Source organism: Lemur catta, chromosome 2, assembly GCF_020740605.2.
Source record: "Lemur catta isolate mLemCat1 chromosome 2, mLemCat1.pri, whole genome shotgun sequence".
Lineage (NCBI taxonomy): Eukaryota > Metazoa > Chordata > Mammalia > Primates > Lemuridae > Lemur > Lemur catta.
Window position 1 is genome coordinate 85686845 of NC_059129.1, and position 27796 is coordinate 85714640.

Sequence of the window (27796 nt, forward strand, 5' to 3'; positions counted from 1 at the left end):
ATAATAATAAATCCTGCTTTGGAGGCTGGGCATGGTGACTAACACTTGTAATCCTAGCACTTTGGGAGGCCTAGGCAGGAGGATCCCTTGAGGCCAAGAGTTCAAGACCAGCCTGAGCAAGAGTGAGACCCCCCCCATCCCCAGCCCTTTACAAAAAATAGAAAAATTAGCCAGGCATGGTGGTGCACACCTGCAGTCCCAGTTACTCGAGAGGCTGAGGCAACAGAATCACTTGAGCCCAGGAGTCTGAGGTTACAGTGAGCTATGATGACACCACTGCACTCTAGCCTGGGCAACAGAGCAAGACCCTGTCTCAAAAAATAAAAATTTCTGCTTTGGGAAGGAAGAGAATGTCAGGTAAAGTCACAGAAGGGAGGTGACATCTGAGCTCAACTTCAAATGATAAGCAGGTCTCTGGGGTCCCTAGGGCCTTGCTACTTAAGGCCTGGTCTGCAGGCCAGTGGCACCAACATCTCCTGCATGCTTGTTAGAAATGCCTCATCTTGGGTCCCACCCAAGCCCGCTCTATCAGAATCTATAGTTTACCAAGAGAACCAGGTTATTCATACGCACATTAAAATTGGACATGTGTTGGGCTAAATGGACAAGGTGGAGAAGAGCATTCACTGTGATTAACCTGGCCAGTTTAGTTTAAACAATAGTTTACTATAGCCAAGGTTTATTCTTCAATTTAGCTTTTAAAATAAATCCGAAACCTAATGTTCTTGATAGCTGGTCCAAATGTCATTTCATAATGCCATCTGAAGGTCTGAGGGGCAGGATTGAGTGCTTTATCCCAATTTGCTAATGCGGAATGTTTTTGTACTGCAGGTGCAGACGATCTCGGGATGGCTCTGGAGGTCGAACAGGCTGGGCCTTGGGACCCTCCCGGCACAGAGTTTAGCTCTGGGTGAGAACAGTCCGGCACACTTGTCCTCAGACAGACGTAGGACAGGTAGCCTTGCAGGTGGGCACCATTTTAAGTCCTGATGCGTTTCCTAGTGATTGGTGGGGGTGGGGAGTCAGCTGTTTCCAATCCTGTGTTAATCCCCCAGGCCACAGCCGTCTGTTCTTTTGCAATGAAATGAAAAACAGGAGACGTCTCAAATAGTGATGGTGGTGCAGACTAGTGAATTCTACTTGTGCATTCATTAAATGAATAGTATCCTATAATGGCATACGTGGTAGAAACCCATAATACCTCTGCCCTAGCTGCCTGGATATCTGCACATCTCACAAAGCCAGCGTCGGCCTCCAGGAGCTAATTGGATGTCCTAGTTATCTCCAAGTTCTCAGCTGGGTGTAGGGGTAATTCTGTGTGGACATGTTTCAGCACAACCCAGACCAGTTTGGATTTTCTTCCTACTCTTTCCAACCCCTTCTCTGTCCACCTAAGTAAGGGAATAAACCTCCTTTTCCCTGAAAATACTGTGAGAAATGGATATTTCATGCAAAGTCCACCTACCTAGATGTGTTGGATATGGTTATGGAAGGCCCCATGGCTTGGTAGGTGAGCAGCAGGGGGATCTTTCCTTCTGCAGCGGGGTTTATGTGAGAACCGAGTTGGGAACCACACGTCTGCGTTTACCCCGGTGCTGAGCACCGAGAACACACCCAGTACTTGGCCCTTTACACGATGTGGTTGCTTTAATGTCTGTTCTCTTATCTTCTGTGGTGGCTGAGGCAGTGCCCACCACATGTGTGTGGGGACAGAGGATGGCACAAATACATCTTTATTTGTTTTGAGTTGTTTTTATTTGTTTTAAGTTGTCCTCCAGACTGCTGCTTCCCAAGCTCTGGCCCACAGACCTGATGATCCAGTTATGAACACTGTTCTAGCACCACTCCCCCAGGTTCCCACAGAATAGTCCGGGGAACCAACCACTGGGAACACAGCCCCCCTCCAGGCCAGGTAGGCCACCATGTTGTTTTTAAATCCTCAGAAAGAAGAAGAATCTGTAATAGCCTTTCCATAATAAATAGCATTAGTTTTCTGAACATTTTTCCTTCTACCTACTTAATCCTTACCAAGGATGGCTGCTACCTGGTGCTTGTCCTCGGCTAGCCCCTGCCTACACCTTGCTACTCATCTGTTCACAGTCTTACCCTTTCCAATTTTTATGGTTATTCTTTGCCCTCAACCGCACCCTCTTCCACTTCACAGTTTCCCTCCTCCCGTTTCTACGGCACAAGGGTCTCTGTTGGCGGATCTATTTCTCTGATCAGTCCTCCTGTGACCTAAGCCCATACTCCCAAGCTCTTCCTCACAGCCCTCCTCTCTACCGCTGTTTCTCCTTCAAGAGTTTTGTCCGCTTTCGCAGCTTCATTGAACATATCTAGGAGGGTAGTTCCAGATCTTTATCTCCACTCCCGGCCTCAGACCAGCATTTACAGCTTTTTATTTGATGTTTCCATTTCCTTGTTGCACTGAGCCTGCACCCATCACAGCTCTTTCTCCCACTCTCTGTTAGTGTCCACGCCTGGCTGTGGCTCTCACAGCTTACTGAACTTAGCATGAACTTTCTCTGCTAGTATTATGATTATTTTCCTTCTGCACTGGTTCCTTGAAATTAAGCAGCCTTCCATTTTTTAAATTCATGGCCCCCCTTCTGCACATGTTTACAAAAAGATTGAACCAAATAAAAATGTTTTTAAAGGGTTCTAACTTTCTAAACTTCAATGCAGCACAGAGCTCTGATCATCTTCAACATACTTGGCCCAGACTAGACTCATCAAATTCCCAGATTCCTTCCCCATTCTAAGTGGAATGAACCTAGAAGGACCCTTGACACCAGGGTCATGGATCTAGAAGGTTGTGGGCCCAAGACTGTCAAGGCTGTTCCCCATCCACACAAACAGCAGGTGGAGAAAACTTGTCTGCAGTGGGTGAGAATGGACACAGAGTGATGGATGGAGACATGATCCTGGAGAGATGTGTTGACTCTCAATTCCAAACCCTCAAGTCCTCAGAGCTTCTCTGCTTCCTACAAATTCTCTTTTATTCTGTGAGCCCCTATAGTATCCTTCCAATAAATCTCCTTTTTCACTTGCACTATTTTTAGTTGGATTTATGTCATTGGCAATTAAAAGGGTTTGAAAATACACCAGCTTATATTCTATTGGAAAAGTAATCAATTTTCCAAAAGATTATTACTTCCCTGATCAAAACCCTTCTTGCTCTAACCTACTTTTCCAATCTTACGTTTCTTACACATTCAGTGGATTGTCTATTCACTGACACCCCTCCTCCACCCGCCGAACATAGCTGGGCTTTCCTTCTGCCTTGTTATCATCCACCCCCCTCCTTTGCTGGTAGTTGAATCTAGATCTATCCATTGTTCAAAATTTATCACAAACAGCACTACTCAAGCTCCGTGGTCGTTCTCTCCCTTGGGCTTTGCCCACTATAATCTTCTTCATGCCTAACGGGTGTTTCCCATTCATTTCTCTCTCTGGGGCCATGCCATCCCCTACCCTAGCACAGGCCTTGAAGACAAGTGCTTAATACATGTTGGCTCCTTGGTGTCAATGAAGTATGTCTGATCATCAATTTCTGTATAAACGTCATTTCTTTTATTCTGATATGCACATTTTTCACAATTTAATATTGGTGAAATCAGGATTAAGCGTATAATCATTGGCATGCCAGAATTTAGTGAGCAGCATTTTTTCTTTCTTAGGGTTACATAAAATATTGTTGCATCTTACATTTGATGATATCGTAGATTCAGTGAAAGAAAGTATCATTCGAGCATCCCGGATAACAATTGTTTGCTCCTCTGTCTTCCTGCCTCTAGGGTGAATCATCCCCTGTTCTCAACATGTCTTTAGTTCCTGCGTTCTACTCCTACTATTGTTGTCTCCACTTTACCTCCTTTAATTTCCCACTTTATTCAAGTGCAGATTATTACACTGCAATAAGGCAGTGCTAAATACAGTGGTGTCATTGTGTCATGGTCCCACATGATAAAACACTGTATGATGCTAAACATGTTTGCTACAAAATTAACTCCAGTTAAATATAGAAGCTAGTAAAAATACATCTTTATTTCAGTTGTGAACAGGCAACCATGTTGTATGAAACATAATTTGTGAAGACAATGAAGTCAGAAGCAGAGTAGTGATAGAATTAAATAAGACTTACAACCAAAGCAATACAATATATTTAATGACAATATAATCATCATTCTTTGAGCAGATTGTGGCCTAGGAGAGTCTCTAGAGATAAAAGGTTTCTAAACAACTCCAGATGCCCTGTACCATCCAATTACTCTTGTTTATGCACTTTCATTCTTCACTGGTCTATGAGGCTGGGAAATCCAGTGGTCTTGCGCCAGGCGACTCGTTGGATGGGAAGCTGTCCTCATTAGCACTTGCACGGTGGGGACCTGCCATGACCCCTAGTGTTGTAGAAAGAGCTGGTCTCTCACCTCCTCTTCCTACAGCCTGGGATCCAGCCAAAACAAATGACTCGCCCCATAAACCCTATACTCCGCAATCCAAAACCTTCCTGCCGGGCAGAGATGTTCCGCAGATCTGCACTGCCAGGCACAGTAGCTCCTAGCACCTGTGGCTGTTGAGCAGAGCAAGTGAAGTGTGCTAAGGGTAAACCAAAGAACTGAGTTTTCAATTTCATTTAACTTAAATTTAAAGACATATGGCCAGTGGCTAACATACTGGCCAGTGCAGAACTAGCATGTACTCTGCCCCATTTCTTCTTCTCCAAATCCCTGACCTTCAAGGGGCATCTCTGAGGCTGCTTTCTCCACAGGATCCAGTCTTCCCAGTGGAACTCGTTTCTTTCCTTCCTCAGAACTCCCATCACACATTGAACCAGTACTGTGGCACTAAGCGGTTTTAAACTTAGAGATGTTTGTGTGTCACATCCTCTACTAGTCCCCTCTCTGCAAGCTGTGACTACTCTTATTCTTAATTTGGACCCCACTATACCTAGGGTGGGGTTGCTTTAAAATGTTCGCTATCTGGATATATAATAGCAGCACACACAGCAATTAACATTAACAGTAGGAATTGACCAACACTGCCATTCAGTGAAGGATTAACCTTGTCCAAAAAAGGTTTGAGTCTTAGCTCCCCACTCCTGGGAGGTGACCACTATGCCCTTGGAATATCCTGCCTGATAGAAGGGTCTTTGTTTATTGGGGGCCTTGGGCCATACCAGATAGTCTATGTTATGTGATTTGTGATGGGTGCCTTGGGCCACAAGTATCAGCTCACCCTCTAGTGGACCTAAAGACTAAGGTCAGCCATGGGGGCGATTGGCTGGATCCACGTGACAGATCCCCAATAAAAACTCTATACACCTTGGTGAGTTTGGGTGAGTTTCCCTGGTTGGCAATACTCCATGCACATTATTGCACATTATTGCACATCATTGCTGGGGAAAATAATCACTATCCACTTGATTCCGCTTGGGGAGGACAATTGAAAACTCTGTTCCTGGTCTCCCCTAGACCCTGCCCTAAGCAGTCTCTTCCCTTTGCTGACTTTAATCTGTATCTTGTTGCTGTAATAAACTATAACCATGAGCATAATGGCTTTTCTGAGTTCTGCAAGTCCTTCTAGAGAATTATTAAACCTGAGGATGATCTTGGGAACCTCCTGAACTTGCAGCTGCCCAAGGTAATCTATGTTGCAGTGGTGCCTGGGGCCAGCCCAGCTGAGAGTTCAGCTCCTTGGATCCCAGCCCTAATCACACAGCCTCTGGGCTTTAGGGATGGTGCCAGAGATGATGAGCCTGGTGCTTAACAGGGGCAATGGGCTTCTGGGATCAGGGTCACACAGGAGTATATGTGGGAACAGAGGAAGTGGGTGGAGGACTGACCCAGGGGAAGGAACAGGGAAACCGGGCTGCATAGAGCAACTGTGTGGTCAGTCGTGGTGTGGGAATGAGAAGTCAGGGAGCTACAGGCCCCTGACTTGACCCTTCTGGAAGTATTCACGTGCAACGTATTCCTCAGGAACTAAGAATCGCTGCCCCTGGCAGTCGTGAGCTGTGGGGCAGACCCCTCGGGCCAGAGCTTACTTGATTTAAGGCAGGTTATACTCTCTGTTTTGCTGTACCATTTTTCTACTCTTGACCAAAGTTTAGGCCAGACACCAGACCCTGGCAGGAGGCTGGCAGGGGCAGAGGGAAAGAGAGCAGAACCACCTCCTTCAGTAAACAAAGAATGTGCAGTGGGCATTGCCTCTCTGCTCCTCAAGAACTGCCTTCTGATCCCAAGTGCTGTGACTTAAAGAAAGGGCCCTTATCAAAATCATGTCCTTTATACCACCTGAAATTCCACTAATTAAAGAGTCAAGTTAACCTAACAATCACCTAAAACTGGGTCAAGAGAAATGGTCGTTCACAACTTAGTGTAGACTCAATAATTAGATTGCTTTCCTCACTCTGAGCTTAGCTGCATCAGAGGAAGGGGTTGCTAACTTGCAGGAGTAAGGGAGAGATCATTCTGGAGTGTGGGCCCTTCTGGTTAGAGTAGGAGGGGTGCGGCCGGGACTTTGGTGCAGAGATTATTGAGGACATTGTTCTGGGGCAGGAAGGGAAGAGCCCAGAAGCAGAGAAGATCCAAGCCCCCTTCCTCTGCAAGACCAAGTTCTGCTCTCACTAATTCTCAAGTCCCACCTGTCCCCCTGCCCTAGGCTTGCCCTGCATGGAGATTCCAGGAGAGAAGCATTCTGCTGGCTTCAAGAGGGCCTCACAGGAGACTGGAAATGCTTTTCTAGACAGACCTAGGAGTAAAAGCACCAGCAAACAGGATGGGTCTGTGGGATAAGCAGGGTTGAAGGAGGCAGAAGGGCAGGAGTACGTTATGCCACACGTAGGATGAGCACAGCTTAGAGACATTCTCTGAGGTGTTCATTTCCACAGCGCCTGGCACAGGGTGGGGCCTCAGTATTCAGTGAACGGGTGAATATATGGATGAATGAATAATCTCCCCTAATATTGCAAAATCACATAGGCTGCCGAACTCACACAGGACAAATCATTCCCGCTTGAGACCTGAGCTTTCTTCCTTCCTAAGTAGGCACTTAGTCCAGTTGTGTGGGTGTGCAGATTTCTCGCTCCTCCTTTCCTGTCTCCAACCCAGAATGCCCCTAGGCTTGCCCTTGGTTTTTCCCTTTCCCTCCACACCTGCATCTGAGGCTTCCCGAGAGGCTCAGTGTCTGGGGGGCACAGCAGGGGAGTTCTTGTGAACTAGTTCACACACAAGAGCAGAAGACGGCTGTCTCAGAGAGATGTGAAATGTGACACAGGACACCTGTCGACGACTGGTCCAGCCCGGCAGGTGTCTATGCCCTCTCCCAGCCACACCTTGGAGCCCCTAGGAAAACACTGACCAATAAATTAAGTTGAAAAATATGTAGGAGGCAGGGAATATCAACCTGGAGTATTTGTCAATGGCATGGGTGTGCTGGAAGATGCGCAGACCCACCTGGCCCTTCAGAAGCCCCTTCCTCCTGGAGGAGTTGGATTCATTGCTCAGGGCCAGGTGGACCACGATTTTGTCTTGCCTCTCTTCTTCCGTCCGGATGTGGCTTCTCGGGTACCCGGCCAGGCTGTTGGCCTCAGACTCGCTGCAGCTTCCATCCAGCATCATGGTTCTTGAATGAGGCATTCCACACACGCACGGGAACTGCGGGCAGCAAACACCAAGGGCTGAGTGTTAGAATCACCTGCGCAGCTCTTCAGACTGGCCACGGCCAGGCTCCACTCTACACTACAACTAGTCTTAGTTTAAAACCACCAGGTGGGCCAGGCGCGGTGGCTCACACCTGTAATCCTAGCACTCTGGCAGCCTGAGGCAGGAGGATCGCTCGAGGTCAGGAGTTCGAGACCAGTCTGAACAAGAGCGAGACCCCTGTCTCTACTAAAAAAATAGAAAGAAATTATCTGGACAACTAAAAATATACAGAAAAAATTACCTGGGCACGGTGGCACATGCCTGTAGTCCCAGCTACTCGGGAGCCTGAGGCAGTAGGATCGCTTAAGCCCAGGAGTTTGAGGTTGCTGTGAGCTAGGCTGACACCACGGCACTCACTCTAGCCCGGGCAACAAAGTGAGACTCTGTCTCAAAAAAAAAAAAAAAAAAAACTACCAGGTGCTTCTACTGAGAACCACTGATCTAGTCCAAATGCCCTCAACTGCAGAGGCAAAAGCTAAGATCCAGACAGCTGTACAATTCTCCTGAGACCACACAGCAGGTGTCAGAGCCAGAACTTTAACCCCACATATACTGATTTCAGCCGTAGGACATCACCTCTCCATGCATTAATCAGAAGATGATTAGGTGAAAGAGTGTCCCTATGCTGAAGAGTTATATTTTAGAGTCAAGGGTCATGGCGCTTGCAGTGTATTTTAAAAAGGTTCAACTGCACCAACAAAAATATGCTGATATGGGAGAAAGCACTCACGCAAAAATGGCAAAATGTCAGCAGTGCTAGACCCAGCTGTGGGTGTATGGATGTACATTTCCCTATTCTTTCGATTGTTTCTGCAAGCATGAAAATGTTTATAAGAAAGTCTAAGAGGGAAGAGGATAGTTTTGCTTGATTTCTCCCCACAGTTTGAGTCAGCAGAGAGTGGGCTTCCACTGGTGCCTGGACTGTCAGTGTTGGCCGAAAGCACGAGGCCTGCTTGACCAGCCGACTGGCCATGGGTTTATTCCTCCCAACCTGCTGACGCCAGCATGTTTCTGACCTGGCCCCAGCCCCTCAGTGCCTCTGTTTTTTCCATTTGGAAAAATGAAATAATGACATTTCACAACCTGCCTTCTATAATTTATAGATCTTAAAATAGATGAATATCATATAGCTTTGGAATGCAAAAATAGATAAATGAATTCTAATGTGAAATTAGAGTTACTCAAAGTATTCTTATGCTTGAAGAAATCATTTGTGGTTGGGGGACTATTTTTTTTCAGCAGATTTGATTGTTTCATTATTATTTCTATGTCTTTTCCCATCAGTAACAGTAATTAAGTAACATATTAACTCATTTTTGAATAATTAACATGGACCCATAGATATTAGTAAGAGGTCATTTATTCAACTCTTTGCATTTAGGTTTTTTTTTGTTTTTTTTTTTTTGAGACAGAGTCTCACTTTGTTGCCTGGGCTAGAGTGCTGTGGCGTCAGCCTAGCTCACAGCAACCTCAAACTCCTAGGCTCAATCGATCCTACTGCTTCAGCCTCCCAAGTAGCTGGGACTACAGGCATGCGCCACTATGCCCGGCTAATTTTTCTCTCTCTATATATATTTTTTAGCTGTCCATATAATTTCTTTCTATTTTTAGTAGAGACGGGGTCTCGCTCTTGCTCAGGCTGGTCTCGAACTCCTGAGCTCAAACAATCCACCAGCCTCGGCCTCCCAGAGTGCCAGGGTTACAGGCATGAGCCACTGTGCCCGGCCTGCATTTAGGTATAATCACACCCAAACTTTGATAAAATTGTGAGATATTGTCATTGGGGTTATTTATTTATTTAAGGCACAGGTCTTTACTTCTTTTACCTGCTCTAAACTGCAATACTTTCTGCTAAAATGAAAACAGACCTTTCTCCTATGATTTTGAGTTAGAATCAGGAAATGCCAAATATTCCAATTAATCCCTCTTTTCCGCATCAGCTTGTTTCTAAGAAAGAGTTCACCATTTGAACTAGGGGTGGGTCTACCCAGTCGCAGGCAGCTGTGTCCTGTATGGAGTGTAGGTCAAACCTCAGCGAGCCTGAGACTTTGTTAGAAATGCTGACTCCAGGGTGCCATCCCCAGAGCGTCTGACCAGTAGGGCTGGGGTATGGCCTGGGAATCTTTATTTTTAACAGGCTCAGGTGATTCCAGGGCAGGTGCTCCGTGGCTCCCACTTGGCAACCTCTTTACTGGGGACCATCTTAATGATCAGGAATATTGGTTTCTCTGTGGGGCAGCAGGAGAGAGATTTGATGTCTGCCCACCACCGTGTGCCCTCCAGCAACTATGTGTCTCTGCCTTTAAATAACATGTTTGAAAACAGTGAAGTATAAGCTTTCACCTCCCAGATGTCTGTTCTCACACAGAGAGACAGACCTACGGGCCCAAAGGCCTTTCTGAGTATGACTTCCCTGTTGCTCTTTGAACAGTGTCATATAATCACTGGCAAAGACCAGGACCCATCGTATGGAAGCAGGTTAAGGAACTGCCTGAATACAAGTTATGCATGGTTAATGGTTCATGAACCCGTATTTGTCCGATGAAGGCTTTGCTATTTTTTGCATGACTGTATACAGGAAAGTCTAATGGGTTATAAATCCAAAGTGTTTAAATATAATTCAAAGGTCTTTGATAATGATCAATGTACAAATTATTGAAAACTTAAGTACTCAAATGCTGAAGTACAAAAGGTTTGAATAGTTTTAAAAATAAATTCTTTTTTTAAGCCAGTCAAATTTAGCAGTGGAGGGGTTGAAAAAAATAAATTCTTGAACAGCCTAATTTATTTGCAGATAATGTGGAAATATTTGACAGGTGTAATGTGGTCATTGAAAAACTATTTTTGAAAGGGCAACATATCCTCTTTTCCTAAAATTTAAAGCTCCCTCATGCTAAGGGGCTAACAACCAGCCAGATAGGCATAAATGTGGGATTTTCATGCTCCTTGATCTCTACACCTTTTGGGAATACTCATTTTGATTAGTGCATTGATTAGCAAAGTCGGCATTCTTTATTTCTTACTGTGATCAGTAAGAGTCTGAATATGAATGAAATAGACTTTCCCTCTCTAAGCCAAAGGCCCATGAACATTGCTTTGTAAAATTTCCCATTTTCATTCTGTCTCCCAGTATACAGTTGACCCTGGAACAACAGAGTTTTGAACAGCACAGGTGCACTTACACACAAATTTTCTACTGCCTCTGCCACCCCTGAGACAGCAAGACCAACCCCTCCTCTTCCGCCATAGTATGATGATGACAAAGATGAAGACCTTTATTATTAATGTGATACATTTCCACTTAATAAATAGGAAATAGATTTTCTCTTTCTTATGATTTTCTTAATAACATTTTCTTTTCTCTAGCTTACTTTATTTTAAGAATATAGTCTGTAATACATACAACAGACAAAATATGTATTGATGGACTGTTTATGTTATCAGTAAGGCCTCCAGTCAACAGTAGGCTATTAGCAGTTAAGTTTTGTGGGAGCCAAAAGTTATACTTGAATTTTCACTTGTGTGAGAGTTGGCACCCAGCCCTCATATTGTTGAACGGCCAACTGTAGTATAGTGCAGTATAGTATTTCTAATAAATAAATACAAAATATTTATCTTTAGTCTTTAATGTGGCTGAATTTTCACTGGGCCAGAGCAGTGATAAATAAAGGAGCTTTTTTTTCTAGAACTCTCCCCTTCTCTGGTCATAGGACAGGGAGGTATTTTCTCTGGACATGTTCAGTAATAATAGTGATAGTTTGTGTCTAGAACCTTACAGTTTCAAAACAGCTTTCACATACATTATCCCATGTGACTCTTACAATAACCCTGGGAGGTGAGGGTTCTGTTATGCCCCTTTTACAGATGAGGAAACTGAGGCCACGCATAGCAGAGATGGGTCTAAGAACCCAAGTCTTCCGTTCCCAGTCTTTGTCCAAGACTTTCTGCTTTCTGGGATCCTTTCTGGTAGAAGCTGGAACCTATTCTAACATGGATCCTCCTCCTTTTGCATCAGCTTCTCCTTTTGCTACCTGCAAACCCTGGTGGGCCCTCTGCCCCGCCGACCTTCTCATTTTCATCGAACCCGCAGCAGGGCTTAGACAAGGGAAGGAAGAAACCCACCTTCTCCCGCAGCTTGCGCTCCTTGCGCTCCTGCACCGTGGTCAGGTAGTTGACGGCCGCGTACTCCAGCACCGAGAGGAACACGAACACAAAGCTGACCCAGAGGTAGATGTCCACGGCCTTGATGTAGGACACGCGGGGCATGGAGGCGTTCACGCCCGTGATGATGGTCGACATGGTCAGCACCGTGGTGATGCCTGCAACACCCAGTCTTAGTCCAGCTGCTGACAGTGCTATAGAGATGCCCCCCACAGCTCACTAGGGCTCAATTCTACATTCTCTACCTCTTAAATTGAATGAGAAATTCCCTGGACATCTGCTAGGATCTGCTGCACCAGCAGCCGGGCCTGTTCTCTGCCCCCGCCCCCCAACTGGCTGCCCCTCTGCTTTCCCTTCAAGCCCCTCGGAGACTGGCTTTCTGTGACGTGGCTGCCAAGGTCCAGCAGGTCCTTTCCTCTGATGTGGAATTAAAGACAGAGACTAGGCCGGGCGCGGTGGCTCACGCCTGTAACCCTGGCACTCTGGGAGGCCGAGGCGGGTGGATTGTTTGAGCTCAGGAGTTTGAGACCAGCCTGAGCAAGAGCAAGACCCCATCTCTACTAAAAATAGAAAGAAATTATATGGACAGCTAAAGTATATATAGAAAAATTAGCCGGGCATGGTGGCACATGCCTGTAGTCCCAGCTACTCAGGAGGCTGAGGCAGGAGGATCGCTTGAGCCCAGGAGTTTGAGGTTGCTATGAGCTAGGCTGATGCCACGGCACTCTAGCCCAGGCAACAGAGTGAGACTCTGTCTCAAAAAAAAAAAAAAAAAAAAAAAAAGACAGAGACTAAAGAATATCTCTAAAGCAACTTTTCCAAACCTCAAGGAATGAAGACATTCTCCCTCATCTAAGCCACGCTTATTAAGTCCACGAAGGCTGTGGCAATTCTCAGAAGCCTATCGTGCTAGTTTCTTCTCCATGGTGCCTTCTTGCTGGTTAAACCCTCACATTTCTCAAAGCCCAACCTAATTTTGTCCACATTTACAACGATGAGTTGTAAGCTTTCACTCTGGAATTCAGGGTCTGTGAAGGGCGAAACCACAGCTCCAGGGAACGCAGCCCTCCCCTTCCCAGAAATCCAGTATTGTGGGCCCTGCCTCCAAGCCCTCAGTCTGTCTAAACAAGGCCAGCAAATGGAGTTTTTGTACGTACAGAATAAATTGTTGGCATTTGCAGAATCATCTTATTTATCTAAGTACTGAGTTCTGATACTGCCAGTCGTGGACGTCTATACCCCAAATAGGCCAGCTAAAGTGATGCAGTCACAGCTGATGGAGTTTTAGCTCCCTGTGGTTCTCATACTGTGGCAGAGGAAACAGGCCAGCGTGTGAATGGGGAAGGCAAGAAGCAGAAGGAAAAGTTGCTCCTTCCAACTCTGACAGCTCATCAGTTCAGAACTCTGAATAAAGATTGTACTTTTCTTCGCACTGTAATCAGTTTTAAAAAAATAGCCACCCTACCACATCTTATGAAATGCTTTTACCCAGCGAAACTCTGGCAGGCACAGCTCTGCGGTCGATCCAGAAGGACACCCAGGACAGCATGACCATCAGGGTGGCGGGGAAATAGGTTTGCAGCAAGAAGAAGAAGATGTGGCGACGCAGCGTGAAGTTAATGTACAGACGGTTGTACCAGCCTGGGGGACACGGGAGGAAGCCAGTGAGGTTAGAAATAAACTCCTGACATTGCTGTCATCAGCAACAGAAGGTTAAAATTCATGAGCAATTGGCTTAATATAATACCTTTCTTTTCCACAATCTAAGCCCTCTCTGTTGCTAATATCATCTTATACATTGACTGTCCTGTGCGATATTACCTAACTTTTCTTCATAGCATTTGAGGAAGGGTAGAACTAAACAGAAGCATAGTTTTAGTTGTTTGTTTGCTATTTGTTACTTGCAAACTCCAAGCATGTTTCCAGAGTGACTCGAAACTCCAGAGTGCAAGAAGTTGGAGTGGTTCTGCCTCGCTGAGGCCAGTACCACTGAGGCAGGAGCCAGGGGAGCTGGGCTCACAACCCTGTCCTCCTTATTGTGAGGCTGGGCACTCACACGATTTCCACATCCATTGCAAGAAGAGGCAGGCTGTCACCTGATTCTAAAGTCTGACACTGGGGACATGAGGGAATGGGACTCTCCAAGGCTTTTCCAAGATCTCAGACTGAGTCACGGATGAGCTTGGGTCAACATGGGTCTCCAGTGCTCAGGCCAGTGTACAAGACACTGGCATTAGGTATATTCACATTGCTGTACCGCCACCACCACTATGCATTTCCAGAACTTATACATTATCCCAAAGAAAAACTCTGCACCCATTAAATAATAACTCTCTATTCCACTGTCCCCAGCTCCTGGGACCCTCCATTCTATCTCTGTCTCTGTGAATTTGCCTATTTTAGGTACTTCATATAAGCAGAATCATACAATGTATGTTCTTTTGTGACTGGTTTATTATACTTAGCATAATGGTTTCAAGATTCATCCACATTGTATCGCGAATCAATTTCATTCCTTTTCAGGGCTGGGTAATATTCCATTGTGTATATATACCACATTTTATTTTTCCATTCATCTGTTGATGGACACTTGGGTTGTTTCTGCCTTTTGGCTATTATGAATAGTGCTGCTATGAACCTGGAGAGCTTTTAAAACATCCCCATGCCTAGGTCCCCGGCCCAGAATGATTGACCCAGAACCTCGCCATAAAGCTCCCCGGGGCTCCTCACGTGCAGCCAGGTTGCGGTCACAGGCCTCCGCCCACACTGCTCACTCCCATCTCTGAGCCTCTTCTCTCCCCGCCCACCTGTCCAGCTTGCGCTCAACTCCTCCAGACGGCTGGCCTCAGTCATTCTAGCCAATCGTGATCTAGTCTCTCTTTTCCAGAGCCTAAATCATTCACTCTACACAGATGGACATTTTGGCACTCACGTATACACTACTGCATGTCTTGAGCATTTCCATGCTATGGGACTTCTGCTCAGTTCCTTGAAAATCCTTGAGGGCAGGGACAAAGAGCTGAGCATAGTTCTAACCCCCTCAGGCCCTAGCACACCCCTCACACGTGGAGACCCGCAGTGATCACCTGCTGAACTAAAGGGACATTGTGTGAGAAGTCCTAACTCCCAGTACCTGTGGATGTGACTTTATTTGGAAACGGAGTCTTTGCAGATGTAATCAAGGCAAGATGATTAGTAGGGGCTCTAATTCAATGACTGATATCCTTACAGAAGAGGGAAAATTGGACGTGGGCACACAGAACTCCACGTGAAGACACAGACACGGGACGAAGGCCATGTGATGATGGAGGCAGAGATCAGAGAGACGCAGCTGCGAGCCAAGGGAAGCTGAGAATTGCTGGCAGCCACCACAAGCTAGGAGGAGGCAGGAAGGATTCCGCCCTAGAACCTGCAGAGGGAGCAGGGACTTTGGACTTCTAGCCTCCAGAACTGTGAGGGAATAGATCTTTATTGTTTTAAGTGCCTAGTTGGTGGTACTTGTTAAGGGTAGCCCCGGGAAACTAACACAAGAGCTAATGGTGAAATTAGAGAAGAGCTGATAAACTGATCCTCTCAAAACTTCAAACCTGGCCCAGGGTCTGAGAAGAGGTTACACTAAGCATTAAAAATAAGTCTATAGGCCGGGCGCGGTGGCTCAGGCCTGTAATCCTAGCACTCTGGGAGGCCGAGGCGGGTGGATCGCTCGAGGTCAGGAGTTTGAGACCAGCCTGAGCAAGAGCAAGACCCTGTCTCTACTAAAAATAGAAAGAAATTATCTGGCCAACTAAAAATATATATAGAAAAAATTAGCCGGGCATGGTGGTGCATGCCTGTAGTCCCAGCTACTCGGGAGGCTGAGGCAGGAGGATGGCTTGAGCCCAGGAGTTTGAGGTTGCTATGAGCTAGGCTGACACCACGGCACTCACTCTAGCCTGGGCAACGGAGCGAGACTCTGTCTCAAAATAAATAAATAAATAAATCTATAGATCTCAATATAGGTAATAAAATACATTTCCTCAGAAAGCTATCCATCCATAGTGTTCAGTAGAATGAAGCCGCTTAGAGAACAGCATGTACAATATGACCCCAACTTTGTAAAATTACACAAGTGAAACAAGATGTCTTGAACAGTGTATGCTAAATTGTGGGGAGTGATTCCCTCTGGTGACGGGATTTCAGGAGATGGCAACTTCTCTATGCTTTGCTTTCTGCTTTTAAGTGCTATGTGTATTTTGTGGGACTACGCATTATTTTAGTAATCAAAATTTATTTTCCTTGGGGTTAAGGATACAGAAGAATTCAAATGTGGGTTTTTTTCACATTTGAATCAGCCTGTGGAGAAAGTTAGCTACCTGTGCTGCTGTAGAAGGCCAGTCTGGAAGTTGTGTGAAATTTCTGAATCAGAAACTGGGACAAGGAGATCTTCTCATCTGTTTTCAGGGATTCGTCCCCATTCTTCCAATACAGCATCAGATCTTCATCTGTGTATGCATCTTTGGGGAGAGGAAAATAAGTTAATTTGACCCCTTTGCTTCTGACGCAGGGTGAAGCGACAGGGAACTCCTGCGCCGGTCTAGGAGGAAACAGGCCCTGGCGCTGGCAGGCGGTGCTGTCTCATGGTGACTCAAATGGCACAAAGGTCGCAGAGGGAATACAGTGAAGCCACTAGGGGGGAAGCTGATACTTACAGCTCTCCAGCTCCAAAGAACAGGTCTGGGAGTCCAGGGGAAAGTGGCTGAAGTCCATGTTGCACATGGCGGTGACCGTAATCCTAGACAACCCAAACATAGACATCGGCTTGTGCTAGTTACTGGCCCACGCACCTGCAACCAAGAGCAGCTGCCTCCTCACATCTGCTTCAGAAGTTTGGAAACATAGGTATCTAAGTAGAGTTTTGTCTTCTGCAGCAGATTATTAGTGCGCGGCCAGGTCCCCTTCATGGGGCTGGTGAGCCGTGCCCCTCCCCCAGCCACAGGGGGCACTGGCTGCTAGCGGCTCACACCTGCACCCTCCTCTGGGCACTGCCCTCAGCCGGCAGGGCCACCTCCCCCAGAGATGCCTGGAGGTTAGGCCTCCCCTCCCTTCCCACCCTTCCCTAGGCCAGGAAGTGCCTGGTAGCAGCACTTAGTTCTTGTGAACTTACAAGCAGGCCAGGACGATGTGGAATAGACTCTTCAGTCACTCAGGTTAGCCCCAAAGCCCATCTGCAGTAGCACCCAATAATCAGTAGCCATTGGTGTTTTTGTAAAATCCTTCTTACCAGTCAACTAAAATTGTAGGCTCTCAGGGATGAAAGGTACAGTAGGTACAATGCCCAATACATAAAAGCGCATTGTCTCCATCAACTTGTTCAGGCCAAAGTTGTCTTCTGATCCAAGCTTAAGGCCCCCCAGTGAAGTGGAAGTTGCCACCTACGGGGGTGGCCATTTCATGTCCAGACAGTTCTGACTGGCAGCAGAAGGCTCAGACCATCCCACACAGCCCACAGACCCACACAATGACAGGCTCTTCAGTGTCAAAGGGACTGACTATGCATCCTGGAGTCGCATTGGACAAAGGAACAATGACCCCTGGACAGCTACCTCATGCTGTACAGCACGTGGCCATCCGGGAACACCCTCAGCATGATGTTTTCAGTGGTGGTGTCGTGAATGAATGACCTTTTGGAGTGAACAAAGAAGACATCTGGGACCCAGATCTTCTTCACCAGCCTGCCGTCGAAGGTCATGCTCTTGTTGCTGGTGCTGGGGAAGGCCAGCCTCTCATCCTTCCAGTAATGCCGCAGGTACAGGGTCATGGTGAAGTCCTGTGGGAGCAGGGGCGAGACCAGACAGAAATGGTTTAGAAGCCTCCTTCCTTACAATCTACTCACCATCGACCACCGTACTGGACATCTCAGGCTCAGCCTCGAGAGTGGGAGGGAACAGTTCTGCAGCTCCACGGCACAACCTCTGAGGCAATGGCACTGCTGCAGTCTGAAGGAGAATGGCTCATTTTTATGCAACATGAGGTTGGAGCCCAGGAGACTGAGCAACCAGCCCTTCAGTCTTTGCAAATGAAAACTGCAACTGTGATGCCAACAGCCTGCTCTGGTGGCCAGTAGGGCAGGATTTCCCCAAAGCCCTGCTCTCTCTCACCTAGGCCTCTGCACCCAGGGTTTCTTACCCACCGCTAACCATTCCACTTCAGCTTAGTGGCCACTTGCAGAACCTGGACCATAAAGTGTCCCTCTAGGAGGGTTTCTACCATTAGACTTATAAGATCCTTGAAGGAAGAAGCGTGTCCTGTCCACCATTGAATCCCCATTCACTGTTGAGTTGAATACAATTGAGTAAATCATTGCTGGATGGAAAAGTGGGGGCATAATGGATGAGGGGATGGACAGCTGTATACCTACTATAATTTCAGCCAGAAAGCTTATCCTGTTAAAAAGTGTCTCCTTGCCCACACAGTTGTTGCCTTAAACCAAGAGTATGGCCCTTCTCCACACCAGAGCTAAGGCACAAGGAGCAAATGGGAAAATAACTGCCCAAAAGATCCTCTTCTGGGAGCAGGTGGAGGAAGGATGGGAGGAGTGCATGGTGGTGGCAGGCCCAGAGGGAGCCCCAGGAAGGGAGGAAAGAATGGGCACTGAGATTGTGCCTACATGAGAGTCTGACCTAGACTGGTCCCAGCCCCCGGGGCATCAGCACCTGCCAGGAACACGCCTTCCACCCACAAGGAGAACAGCCAATACAGGAGTAGGAGGAGATCAGCTAAGTGCCCCCCTGCTCTTTCCCTCTAGGGCACACAGGTGGACAGCATGCTCTGGGGGAGGTTGCCCGGGGGAGTGCCACACTGCAGGCTCACAAACACCAGCCGTGCATGGCCACCTTGGACGTTACCTACATCCCACCTTCTTTGTGCTGGAGTCTGCCTGCTTTCCCACTGGTTGGTGGCTACTCTAAGACAGGCAAGTCATTCTAGACACCTCTTCCTGGAATCCTGAGCCACACGGGACGGAGAGTCTTCACACCCAGAGAGGACATCTGGGTTGGCTCAGGTCTCAGGCAGCCAGACTGGTCCCAGACTCACCTGGTTCTGCAGCTGGACCCAGATGTTGGACATCCAAAGGGGCAGGCAGTGTACGCTCTAGCATCTTGGAAACTGTCATGCCTGCATGACCCCATTTTTTGCCAGGTGCTGGAGCTATAAGGTGCACAGCATCAGTATCAATCACATGAGCCCTGTTGTGTTGGGTCAGCCAGGAGCCAGGGCAGCCCTTGCCCCTCAAGGGCATACGACGGCGTTGCAGTGAGGAAGGGGAGCCTCCCCCACTTTCATTCATTCCACACATGTTTTGAGGGCCCCCAGTGGAGACATAGGAGTGAAAAATAAAAGACAAGTCCCTGCACTCATGGAGCTTGTAGTCAAGTGTGGGAGATGACCAATATACAAGAAACCCCCAAAATAAATATATAGCACAATTATAAATGATGTGGGCTATGAAGGAAAAACAGAAACTCCGGGTCAGGAGGTCAGGGAAGTAAGTCTCTTTGAAGAAGGTTCATCGTAGCTGAGACCTAAAGGACAAGGACACAGCTGTGGAGAGGGCCAAAGCAAGAACATGTTCAAGGTCCCTAAGGCTGACAAAAGAAGATGTCTGCAAACTGGGAGAGAAGTGCACAGGAGGACGAGACGGGGGTGGCGGTGGGGAGGGGGTAGCCTCTGCCAGACAGCCGGGGTGTGTGTGTGCATGCGGTGGTAAAGTTGGGGTAGACATGGGGTGCCAAGGAGTGGGTCAGGGAGCTGCGCTAAGGCAGGAACTGAGAATCAAAGAACTGCAGACTTTCAGCCTGAGACTGTCCCCCTCCAGCACTCCTCCAAGTGTGTTTCATCTGACCACTTGCACCAATTGAGCAGTGTGTTCAGAATGCAAAGTGCTGGGCCTCACTCCCAGAGATTCTGCTTTAGGAGGTGTGTGTTGGAGCCCAGGAATCTGCATTTAACCAACCCCTCAAGTTATCTTTGGCCATGAAGCTTGAGGATCCCCACTCCAGATTTCATTGCACCTGAGCCAACTTCCAAGTTCCCATCTTGTCAGCTTTAGCTCCCGCTCTGCCCACACAGCGCAGCCTGCACCGCCCAGGCTCACCCGGCCACAGGCTCTCGCAGCACTCAGCCCACACCATCCCCAGCTGCAGACCGCCCAGCCAGGGCGCTGCGTACCATGTCCACCTCCGAGATGCTATCCAGACTCTCCACCTGCACGTCCACGCCCACCGGGATGGCAGGGCCTGCGGAAGAGCAGAGACAGCTGGTTAAGACACCTTCCTCTCTACCCCCAGGCTGGAGACAGCCCCAGCACCCTCCCTGGGGGAGCCAGGACCGGAGCAGGGGGCGGCAGGGGGCAGAACTCTGTGAGGTTTTCTTGCTAGTTCCTGACATGTTGGGTGCCTGAGCCTTCTCCGTGAGGGCAGGGACAGTGCCTGACTTAGCTGCCGTCCCTGGGCCAAGGTGGATGTTTAATCCAGGTTTGTTGGATGAATCAGATGAGCAGGATAACAACTTCCTACATCCCAGGGCTGTCCCTGTAGGGTGGAGGTAATAATGTGCCTGAGTGGAGACTGGTTGTTTGTCCTCCTGTGACCTCTAAAGACTCTGAACTGGGGCACCCGCGTTCCCCGGTCTGGATTCATTCAGTCATTCGGATTCTACCCCCAGAGGACCTAATGTATAGCTGGGGTCCTGCCCACTGGAGGCCTTCATCCCAGTGTGAGACAGGTCTTCTCTGCACAAACTTACATCACGGTGAAAGACACTACTGTAAGAGATTTTGAAATCTTTTCAGGCTTTCTCAGATTAGAAGTGTGAGAATACCTAGCACAGAAACTAGCACTGAATTTCATCCGGCTGGTGGCAAGCTGTCTCGAACTAAGTTTCTCTGTCCTTTCTCTTGAGCTGGGTGATAGTTACATTGGTAAGTTCACTTTACGATAATTTAGTGAGCTGTCCACTTATAATCTGTGCACTTTTCTGTATTTACATTATGCTTCAGTAAATTTTTTTAGATTTTAATATTAAAAAAACTTCGGAGAGAAAAACTAAAAGCCTGTGTCTGTCAAACATAGGAACAAATACTATTACACTCACAGCCAAAAACTGTTTCTGGAGAGAGTTGGCTGGCAGCTGGGCTGGGCCTTCTGGGGACGGGACATTGTCCAGAGGCCAGCCCAGCTGCAGCTGGGTCCTCTGAGCCCTGACCAGGGAGCGTGGGACCAGGACAGTCTGCCCCACGGTGGTCTGAGTGGGGAGAGCCCTAGTGGGGCAGGGTGAGTGTGGGTCTTAGGGAATGAGAAGACCTGGAAGGGACTGAGACTTTGGCTGTGGGCAGGGAAGGAGGGTCAGACATCCTGACATGAAGTAAGTAGGAACTACATGGCTCAATCCTCAGTTCCAGCCCAAATGCAGGGTGGGGTCCCCTTGGAGGGGTCCAGGGCACTGGATGGGCTCACTGACCCCCCAAAATCTCCCCCGTAGGCTTGCTAACATTTGAAATCCCACCATTAAAGATCCATTTTTGGGCTGAGCCTGATAGGATGGAAGTATTTGACTTATTACTGGTGGGAATGAGTGAATATTTTCTGGATTCTTAGACATGAAAGCAAATAAGCACAATGCCGTATTTTTTATTTTTGTTTTTCCCTCTTAGATAAATCAGGGTGTAAGTTGATGTTTCTATTTTCCTGTGTTCCTCAAACGACAGTTTAGGTGGGACCTGTGAGAAATTCCTGCTCTGACAGCTGCATTCTCCTTTTAGTCCAGGCCCCAAGCGTGCTTTGAAGGTGCTGGAAATGGAATGGTCAGTGTGGGAGGAGGCCCCTCCTCAAGGCTCACTAACTGGCTTTTCTTGAGGGGCCTGCAACCCCGGGGACCTGCAGTCCCGGGGAGGTCTGCGGCTGCCTGGCTGGGGCCCTCTCCCAGTGGCAGTTCCCCACTCCCTGCTGGGGCTCCCAACCTTGCTCATTTCCTGCGCTGGGGACCGTCCTTAGTCCGTGGAGCTGTCCCCCCAGGAAGCCCTGCCTCCTGTGGAAAGTGTGCCGCGCTCTCCCTGGCTCCCATGCCCCCCACGCCCCCTTTCTCTAAAGTGCTGAGGGACCTGCTCCATCCAGTAGTCCGGGAGCCAAAAGGAAGAAATAGTACCGCGACGGCCCTCTTTGGACCCGCCTCCCGGCAGCCTGGTTTTCTGATAATGTGCACAGTGTTTAACCAGGAGCTGGCTTTGGCTCAGGCACTCTCCAGATAAAATGTATCAGCTTGCTGCGTGCCTCTAGCGGTGTCTCTCTGTTCTCGGGGCCTGGCTCGCTCTCCAGAGCTCCAGTGCCCTTTCAAGGAGAAATGTGATAACGACTGCAAGGCAGTCGCCAACCTTCCTGGCGCACTGAGCTGTTGGAGGTAAACACTGTGTATTCAGGAGGCCCCAGGGCTGCTTTCAGGGAACCTCACACCTCAAGTTTAAACAGAGATGAAAAGTCCTGCTTTCCTGGGTCTGAGCTTTGCCTTTGACCTGCTCCACTGCCCAGCTCTCCTGATCTCTCCACTTTGTGGCCCTTCCCAACCTGGTTTTGGGAGAAATTCTTGCAAATGACTGGTCTTTCTCCTTCTTCGGTGAATAATTTTATGTTTTGAGTAGGGTTCAGTCCTACCAGGTGTTACAAGGAAAATTGTCTTGTTAACTAACAAGGTGCTCCTAACTGGCCCCTTAACGTTGCCATGGGGTTTTCTACTGGCAGGGAGGGGTCTGGTGAGCCACACAGACATCTTTGCCAGGACTTCTGGTACTATAGCCGGTTAGGTGACAAATTCAAGGCAGCATGAGGGAAAGCCATGTTTAGCCAAGGGCTCTTCTTGGTTCCTAGCCTTTCTACCATTATTTCTCTTCACACGGTCCTGGAAAGCACACATTAGGGCTGTATTCACACCCAGCAATAAATAAAAAAACATAATAAATCATGTCCAAATCAGGCTTACTCCAGGAATGCAAGACTGGTTTTAACATTAGAAAATCAATCAAAGACTTCCACCCAGTAGCAGCAAACTAAATAATTCACACTAACATTTCTACTGAAAACAAAAAAGTTGGACAAAATATAAAAACTTCTTTTTGAAGGCATCAAAGTTAACAAAATGGCCAGGACTGGGGGGTTGGAGGGAAGTAGAAGCCCAAGGAGATTGGCCCAGTATTTGGATTGACTTCCAGGGGCATTCGCCAACTCAGGAGGGGAGCTGAGAGGCTGAGAGATGCTTTTGATGACTTCAGGAGCTGTGGGACAGGAATTAGGATCCGGGGCTTACCACGTAGAGTTGCTTACACTGGGACCCCAAAGAGTATACCCTGGCAGCGAAGGTGAACCAGAGTAGATAGGCCCGTGCAGGGCTTGCAGGTCAGCTCCAAGTTACGCCAGTCACTGAGCACAGTCAAAGCTGTCTGGAGAGGTACTGCCCTCAAGCAGCCTTGGGTGCCAGTGCCACCAGGTACCTGGCAGAAATAGACACACATCCTCTCTGGAGGAAGATGACATCATCCTTGGTCTCCAATTATTTCTTTTAAAGATATTATAAATATAATATATAGTTTATAAGCAAAGATAACCAGGCACATAAGAAAATAAGACAGATACAATAACCAGCAGGAAAACAGAGTATGTAAATAGACTCATGGGGGCTTCGGTTACTGAAATAGGATAGACTTTAAAATAACTAAGTTTACTACATACAAAGAAATTTTTAAAAATTAAGATTGAGAATTTCTGCATAAAACTAGAAACTATAAAACATACAATGAATATAATTTTCCACAATAACAGACTAAAAGAGGAATATTATTTAATTACTTCAATAGTTGCCAGAAAAGCCTTTGTTCAAATCAGTACCTATTTATGATTTTTAAAAATAAAGAATGGAAGGGAATTTCCTCAATCTGATAAAGGAGAGCTACCAAAAAAATCAACATTGAATATTATATTTAATAGTAAAATGTTGTAAGATTTCCTTTGAAATCAGAAATGAGACGAGACGCCCATTGATGCCACTACCATTCAACACTGTACTGACGGCCCTCGCCAGGGCAGTAAGGTAAGATCCTGGAGGCTCTTTGACCAGCAGCGCCAAGCCCAGCAGCAGGCCCGCGGGGGCAGCCAGGCACGTGCGGCCTCCCAAAAGTCAATCTCCCCCTCCCCACCCCCAGTAGGCTTCAGGCTGACGTGGAGAGTGACTGCTCTCCGACCTCCGATCTCCCCTTGCCAGACCCTCGCTGACTTCCCCAGCTCTTCCCAGATCCCTCACGTCCCGTGATCCTGCGGCAGCTCTGTGTTCTTGACTCCAGGCGACGCGGGGCCTGGCACCAGGTGCCACCCTGTGCACTGTGCAGACACACGATCACACCCACCGGCAGTGCTCGAGGGCTCCCCAAAGCCCATTGCCTCACAGCACTTGTCACGATCCAACTTTCTCATGTTTGCCTATCCGATGGACATCAAGTTCTTTCTCAGAGTTGTTTTAAGGTTTATTTTTCTAATTATCAATGAGTTTGAGCATTTTTTTATGCTTGTAGCTTCAGGATTTCATCTTCTGTGAATTGACTGTTTATATTATTTTCCCATTTTTCTACTGGGTTTTAATTCTTTTTGCTTGTCAGCAGGAGATCCTAGTTTGCTAAGAATTCTTGTCATCAATAGGTGCTGTTCCTTATCAAGAGCTTTTTCTGTATCTATTTAGAGAATCCTATGATTATAAAGTTGGAAATGTACAAAATTATAAAAATGACATATATACATATGATTTGTACAACAAAATATTGTAAACAATTTACATGTCCTTCAATAAGATGTTGTTCAAAGTATGATAGATTCATACAATGGAATAATAAGCAACCATTAAAAATATTAATAAGAATAAGCTCTTTATGAACTGCTGGGGAAAAATTCCCAAGATATGTTGCTAAGTTTTAAAAAAAATCAAGATGCAGAACAAGTATGTATAGCCTAATAGTCTAAAAACTGGGGTGAGAATATATACGCATATTTACTTGTATATGCATAAACTTACTTTATAAGGACATGAAAAAGATTTTCATAGGCATCTAGAACAACAGAAGGGATAACTGCCCTGGCTCTGCCTGAGCCAAGCACATCTGGAGAGGACAGCGTTGGGAACCAGGACATCCCCACCCCACCCTGTGAACAGTACAGACCCGGCGGGAGCTATGGGGTGGTGAGCATGTTCACAGTCACGCCACATCAGGAACTATCGAACGGCATGGGATACTGACCTTGCAAAAATTTAAAACGTTGAGAAAATAGTCTTCAACTATTTGAAGAATTGTCACATGGAATGTCAGAGACTTTTTCTGAATGGCACCGTCATTATGTCATGAAAGGTCCTGTGTATAGACGCCTCAGAGAGACAGACTGGCTCTCCAAATGATGAAAACTCTCCAGTGGTTCTAATACTTCAGAGATGGACCAAGTTGCTGCAGGAGAGAGCGTCACACGCTATACGATCGCATTTAGATGAAGCTTGAGAATGAGCAGAATGAATCCATGGAGATAGGAGGTCGGAGAAATTGTTACCCTTGGGAGGTTCCAGTTGGGCAGAGTGGGAGGGAGACTTCCGGGAGCTGGAAATGTTCTGTATTAACATCTTGATCTGAGTGGTATTTTCAAGGGCAGATGTTTACATATGTAAAAATTCAAGCTAGACACTTAACGAGCTGTATACTTTACCATATAGATGTTTGTAGTAGGCAGAATAATGCCCCCACAAAGATATATACATCCTCATCTTCAGAATACGTGAATCTGTGAGTTTCCGTGGCAAAGGGGAATGAAGACAGCAGATAGCATTAAGGTCACTAATGAGCTGACCTTAAAAAGCGAGAGGACCCTAGACTATCCCGGTGAGCCCAGTGTAATCACAAGGGTCCCTAAATGTGGCAGAAGAGCAGGTCAGAGTGCTGCCATGTCTGAAGAACTCAACCCCCTGTTGCTTGCTTTGACCACAGAGGAAGGAAGCCAGGAGCCAGGAGCTACGGAATGTGGGCAGCTTCTAGAAGCCAGAAAGGGCAAGAAAACAGATTCTCCCTGGAACCTCCAGAAAGGAACACAGCCCTGCTGACACCTCGATTTTAGCCCAGCAAGATCCATTTCAAACTTCCGAACAACAGAACCATAGATAATAAATCTGTGGTCATTTGGTATAGAACTTAGAGAAAACGAATACAATGTTTTACCTGCAATAAAATGTTTTTTTGGAGAAAAAGTGTCTGAGGTGGATTGGGGAGAATGCTGGACCCGGTGCTGCTACCCCTGCGTAAACTAGGAAGAACATGTCCATGCAATACCTCATGCAAAATTCAAAGTTCCCTTTCTGCAGCGGACTCCCCAGCGAACAGCCCTGTATCCCTCTCCTCGGTGAAAATGAGTTCGAGGTGAGCAGCCTTGCCCTTTTCCTCTGGCTCTGGCCTTGGCTGTTTGGGGAAACATCTCAGACATTCCTCAGCCCTTAGAGGTTAGGAGGGCCTGAGTAGAGGCTGGGGAGGTGAGCGGAGACGCTGCCGGTGGGAGGAGGTGCCCCCTGCCCTTGCTCTGCGAGTAAGCCCCTGGCAGCAGATGGGCTTCTCCCCCGGGATGGTCCTGGAGTGATCAGGCTGGGCCCAGCTGCCCTGGGCCTTGCTGGAGCCGGAGAATTTTCATTACTGGAGGTTGTGTGGCTTGAGTTTGCATTTCCTCCTCGTCCCTTCCCTTCTCTTGAGGGCTTCTCGCAAAGTTTGAACTAATTTGAAATATTGGCCATGAGACTCTTTTCCCCTTCTTGGTGGGGTAATCAAACATTTCAGTTTTAAAACAGACCTGACTTTTCTCTTGGTGAGTTGTGCCTCCTAACCAGGTAGTGAGCGCCAACGTGACTATCCGATTAGGGGTAGTGGGGTGGGCGAGGCTGGACTAGATAGGTGCCGGTCCCCTCCAGAATGGCACCACACTTACCAGAGATGCAAATTCTCGGGCCCCACCCAGGCCTGCTGAACTAGACCCTTGGGGGTGGGGCCCAGGAGGTCCGTTTAAAGAGCCTTCCAGGTGCCGCTGATGCTCATTCAAGCAGAGAACCACCGGCCCATGGACCTTGGAGTAGACTTCCAGGAGTGAGAATGCACAATATGCCATGTCCTGGTGGCCACTTCCCTTTCGCTGTCAAACTTCTGCTCTCGCATCTCCACCAGCTGTTGGTGCTCCCCGCCCACACGTCCCCTCCTTGCCCCCTGCACTTGCACAGGTGTGGACTCTTCCTAGGCCTCAGCCCCTCCCCCATCGGCCACCCTCTGAGAGACTCCCTTCCTCTGCGGTCTCTATGACACAGCGCTCCCCTGAGTCCTCCCCCTCCTGGGACCTTAGGCCCCTTCTCTTCTCTGCAGACACTCGGCCCCTCCCACAACCAACTCTCACCCTAGGCTGGTGACTCAGTCTCCCTCCAGGGCCTATCTCGGCCCGAACTCCAATGGCCCAATTGCTTCTGAATGCCTAACAGAGGTCTCTACAGGACATCTGACCAATTTCTTAAATTTCACATCCCAAAACAGACCTATCCAAATATTGTATGATCTCACTTATATGTAGAATGTAAAATGGTCAAATTCATAGAAACAGAGCGTAGAATGGTGGCTGCCAGGGGCTGGAGGGTGAGGGAAATGGGATGTTGGTCAAAGGGTGCAAAGTTTTGGTCATGCAGGGTGAGTAAGTTCTGGAGACCTCATGCACAGCAATGTGACAATAGTTCACAGTACTGTATCATATACTTGAAATTTGTTAAGAGGGCAGATCTTAAGTGTTCTCCCCACAAAAAGAAAAAAAGTAAAGATATGATGAATACATTAATTAGCTTGATTGTGGTGACCA

General features: G+C 47.5%; 1 protein-coding gene across 1 annotated transcript in view; it reads right to left on the minus strand.

Annotated features, from left to right (window-relative positions):
- Positions 1 to 7283: 7283 nt before the first annotated feature.
- GABRR2 (gamma-aminobutyric acid type A receptor subunit rho2) overlaps positions 7284 to 27796 on the minus strand; it is a 35294-nt gene continuing 14781 nt past the window's right edge. Inside the window, exons 3-9 of the mRNA XM_045544015.1 lie at positions 20076 to 20143; positions 17450 to 17673; positions 16556 to 16638; positions 16220 to 16360; positions 13356 to 13508; positions 11829 to 12025; positions 7284 to 7658 (exon numbers count right to left, since the gene is read on the minus strand). Coding sequence (XP_045399971.1) covers positions 7347 to 7658; positions 11829 to 12025; positions 13356 to 13508; positions 16220 to 16360; positions 16556 to 16638; positions 17450 to 17673; positions 20076 to 20143 — 1178 coding nt within the window. The 3' untranslated portion in view covers positions 7284 to 7346. The remainder of the gene's footprint in view (positions 7659 to 11828; positions 12026 to 13355; positions 13509 to 16219; positions 16361 to 16555; positions 16639 to 17449; positions 17674 to 20075; positions 20144 to 27796) is intronic.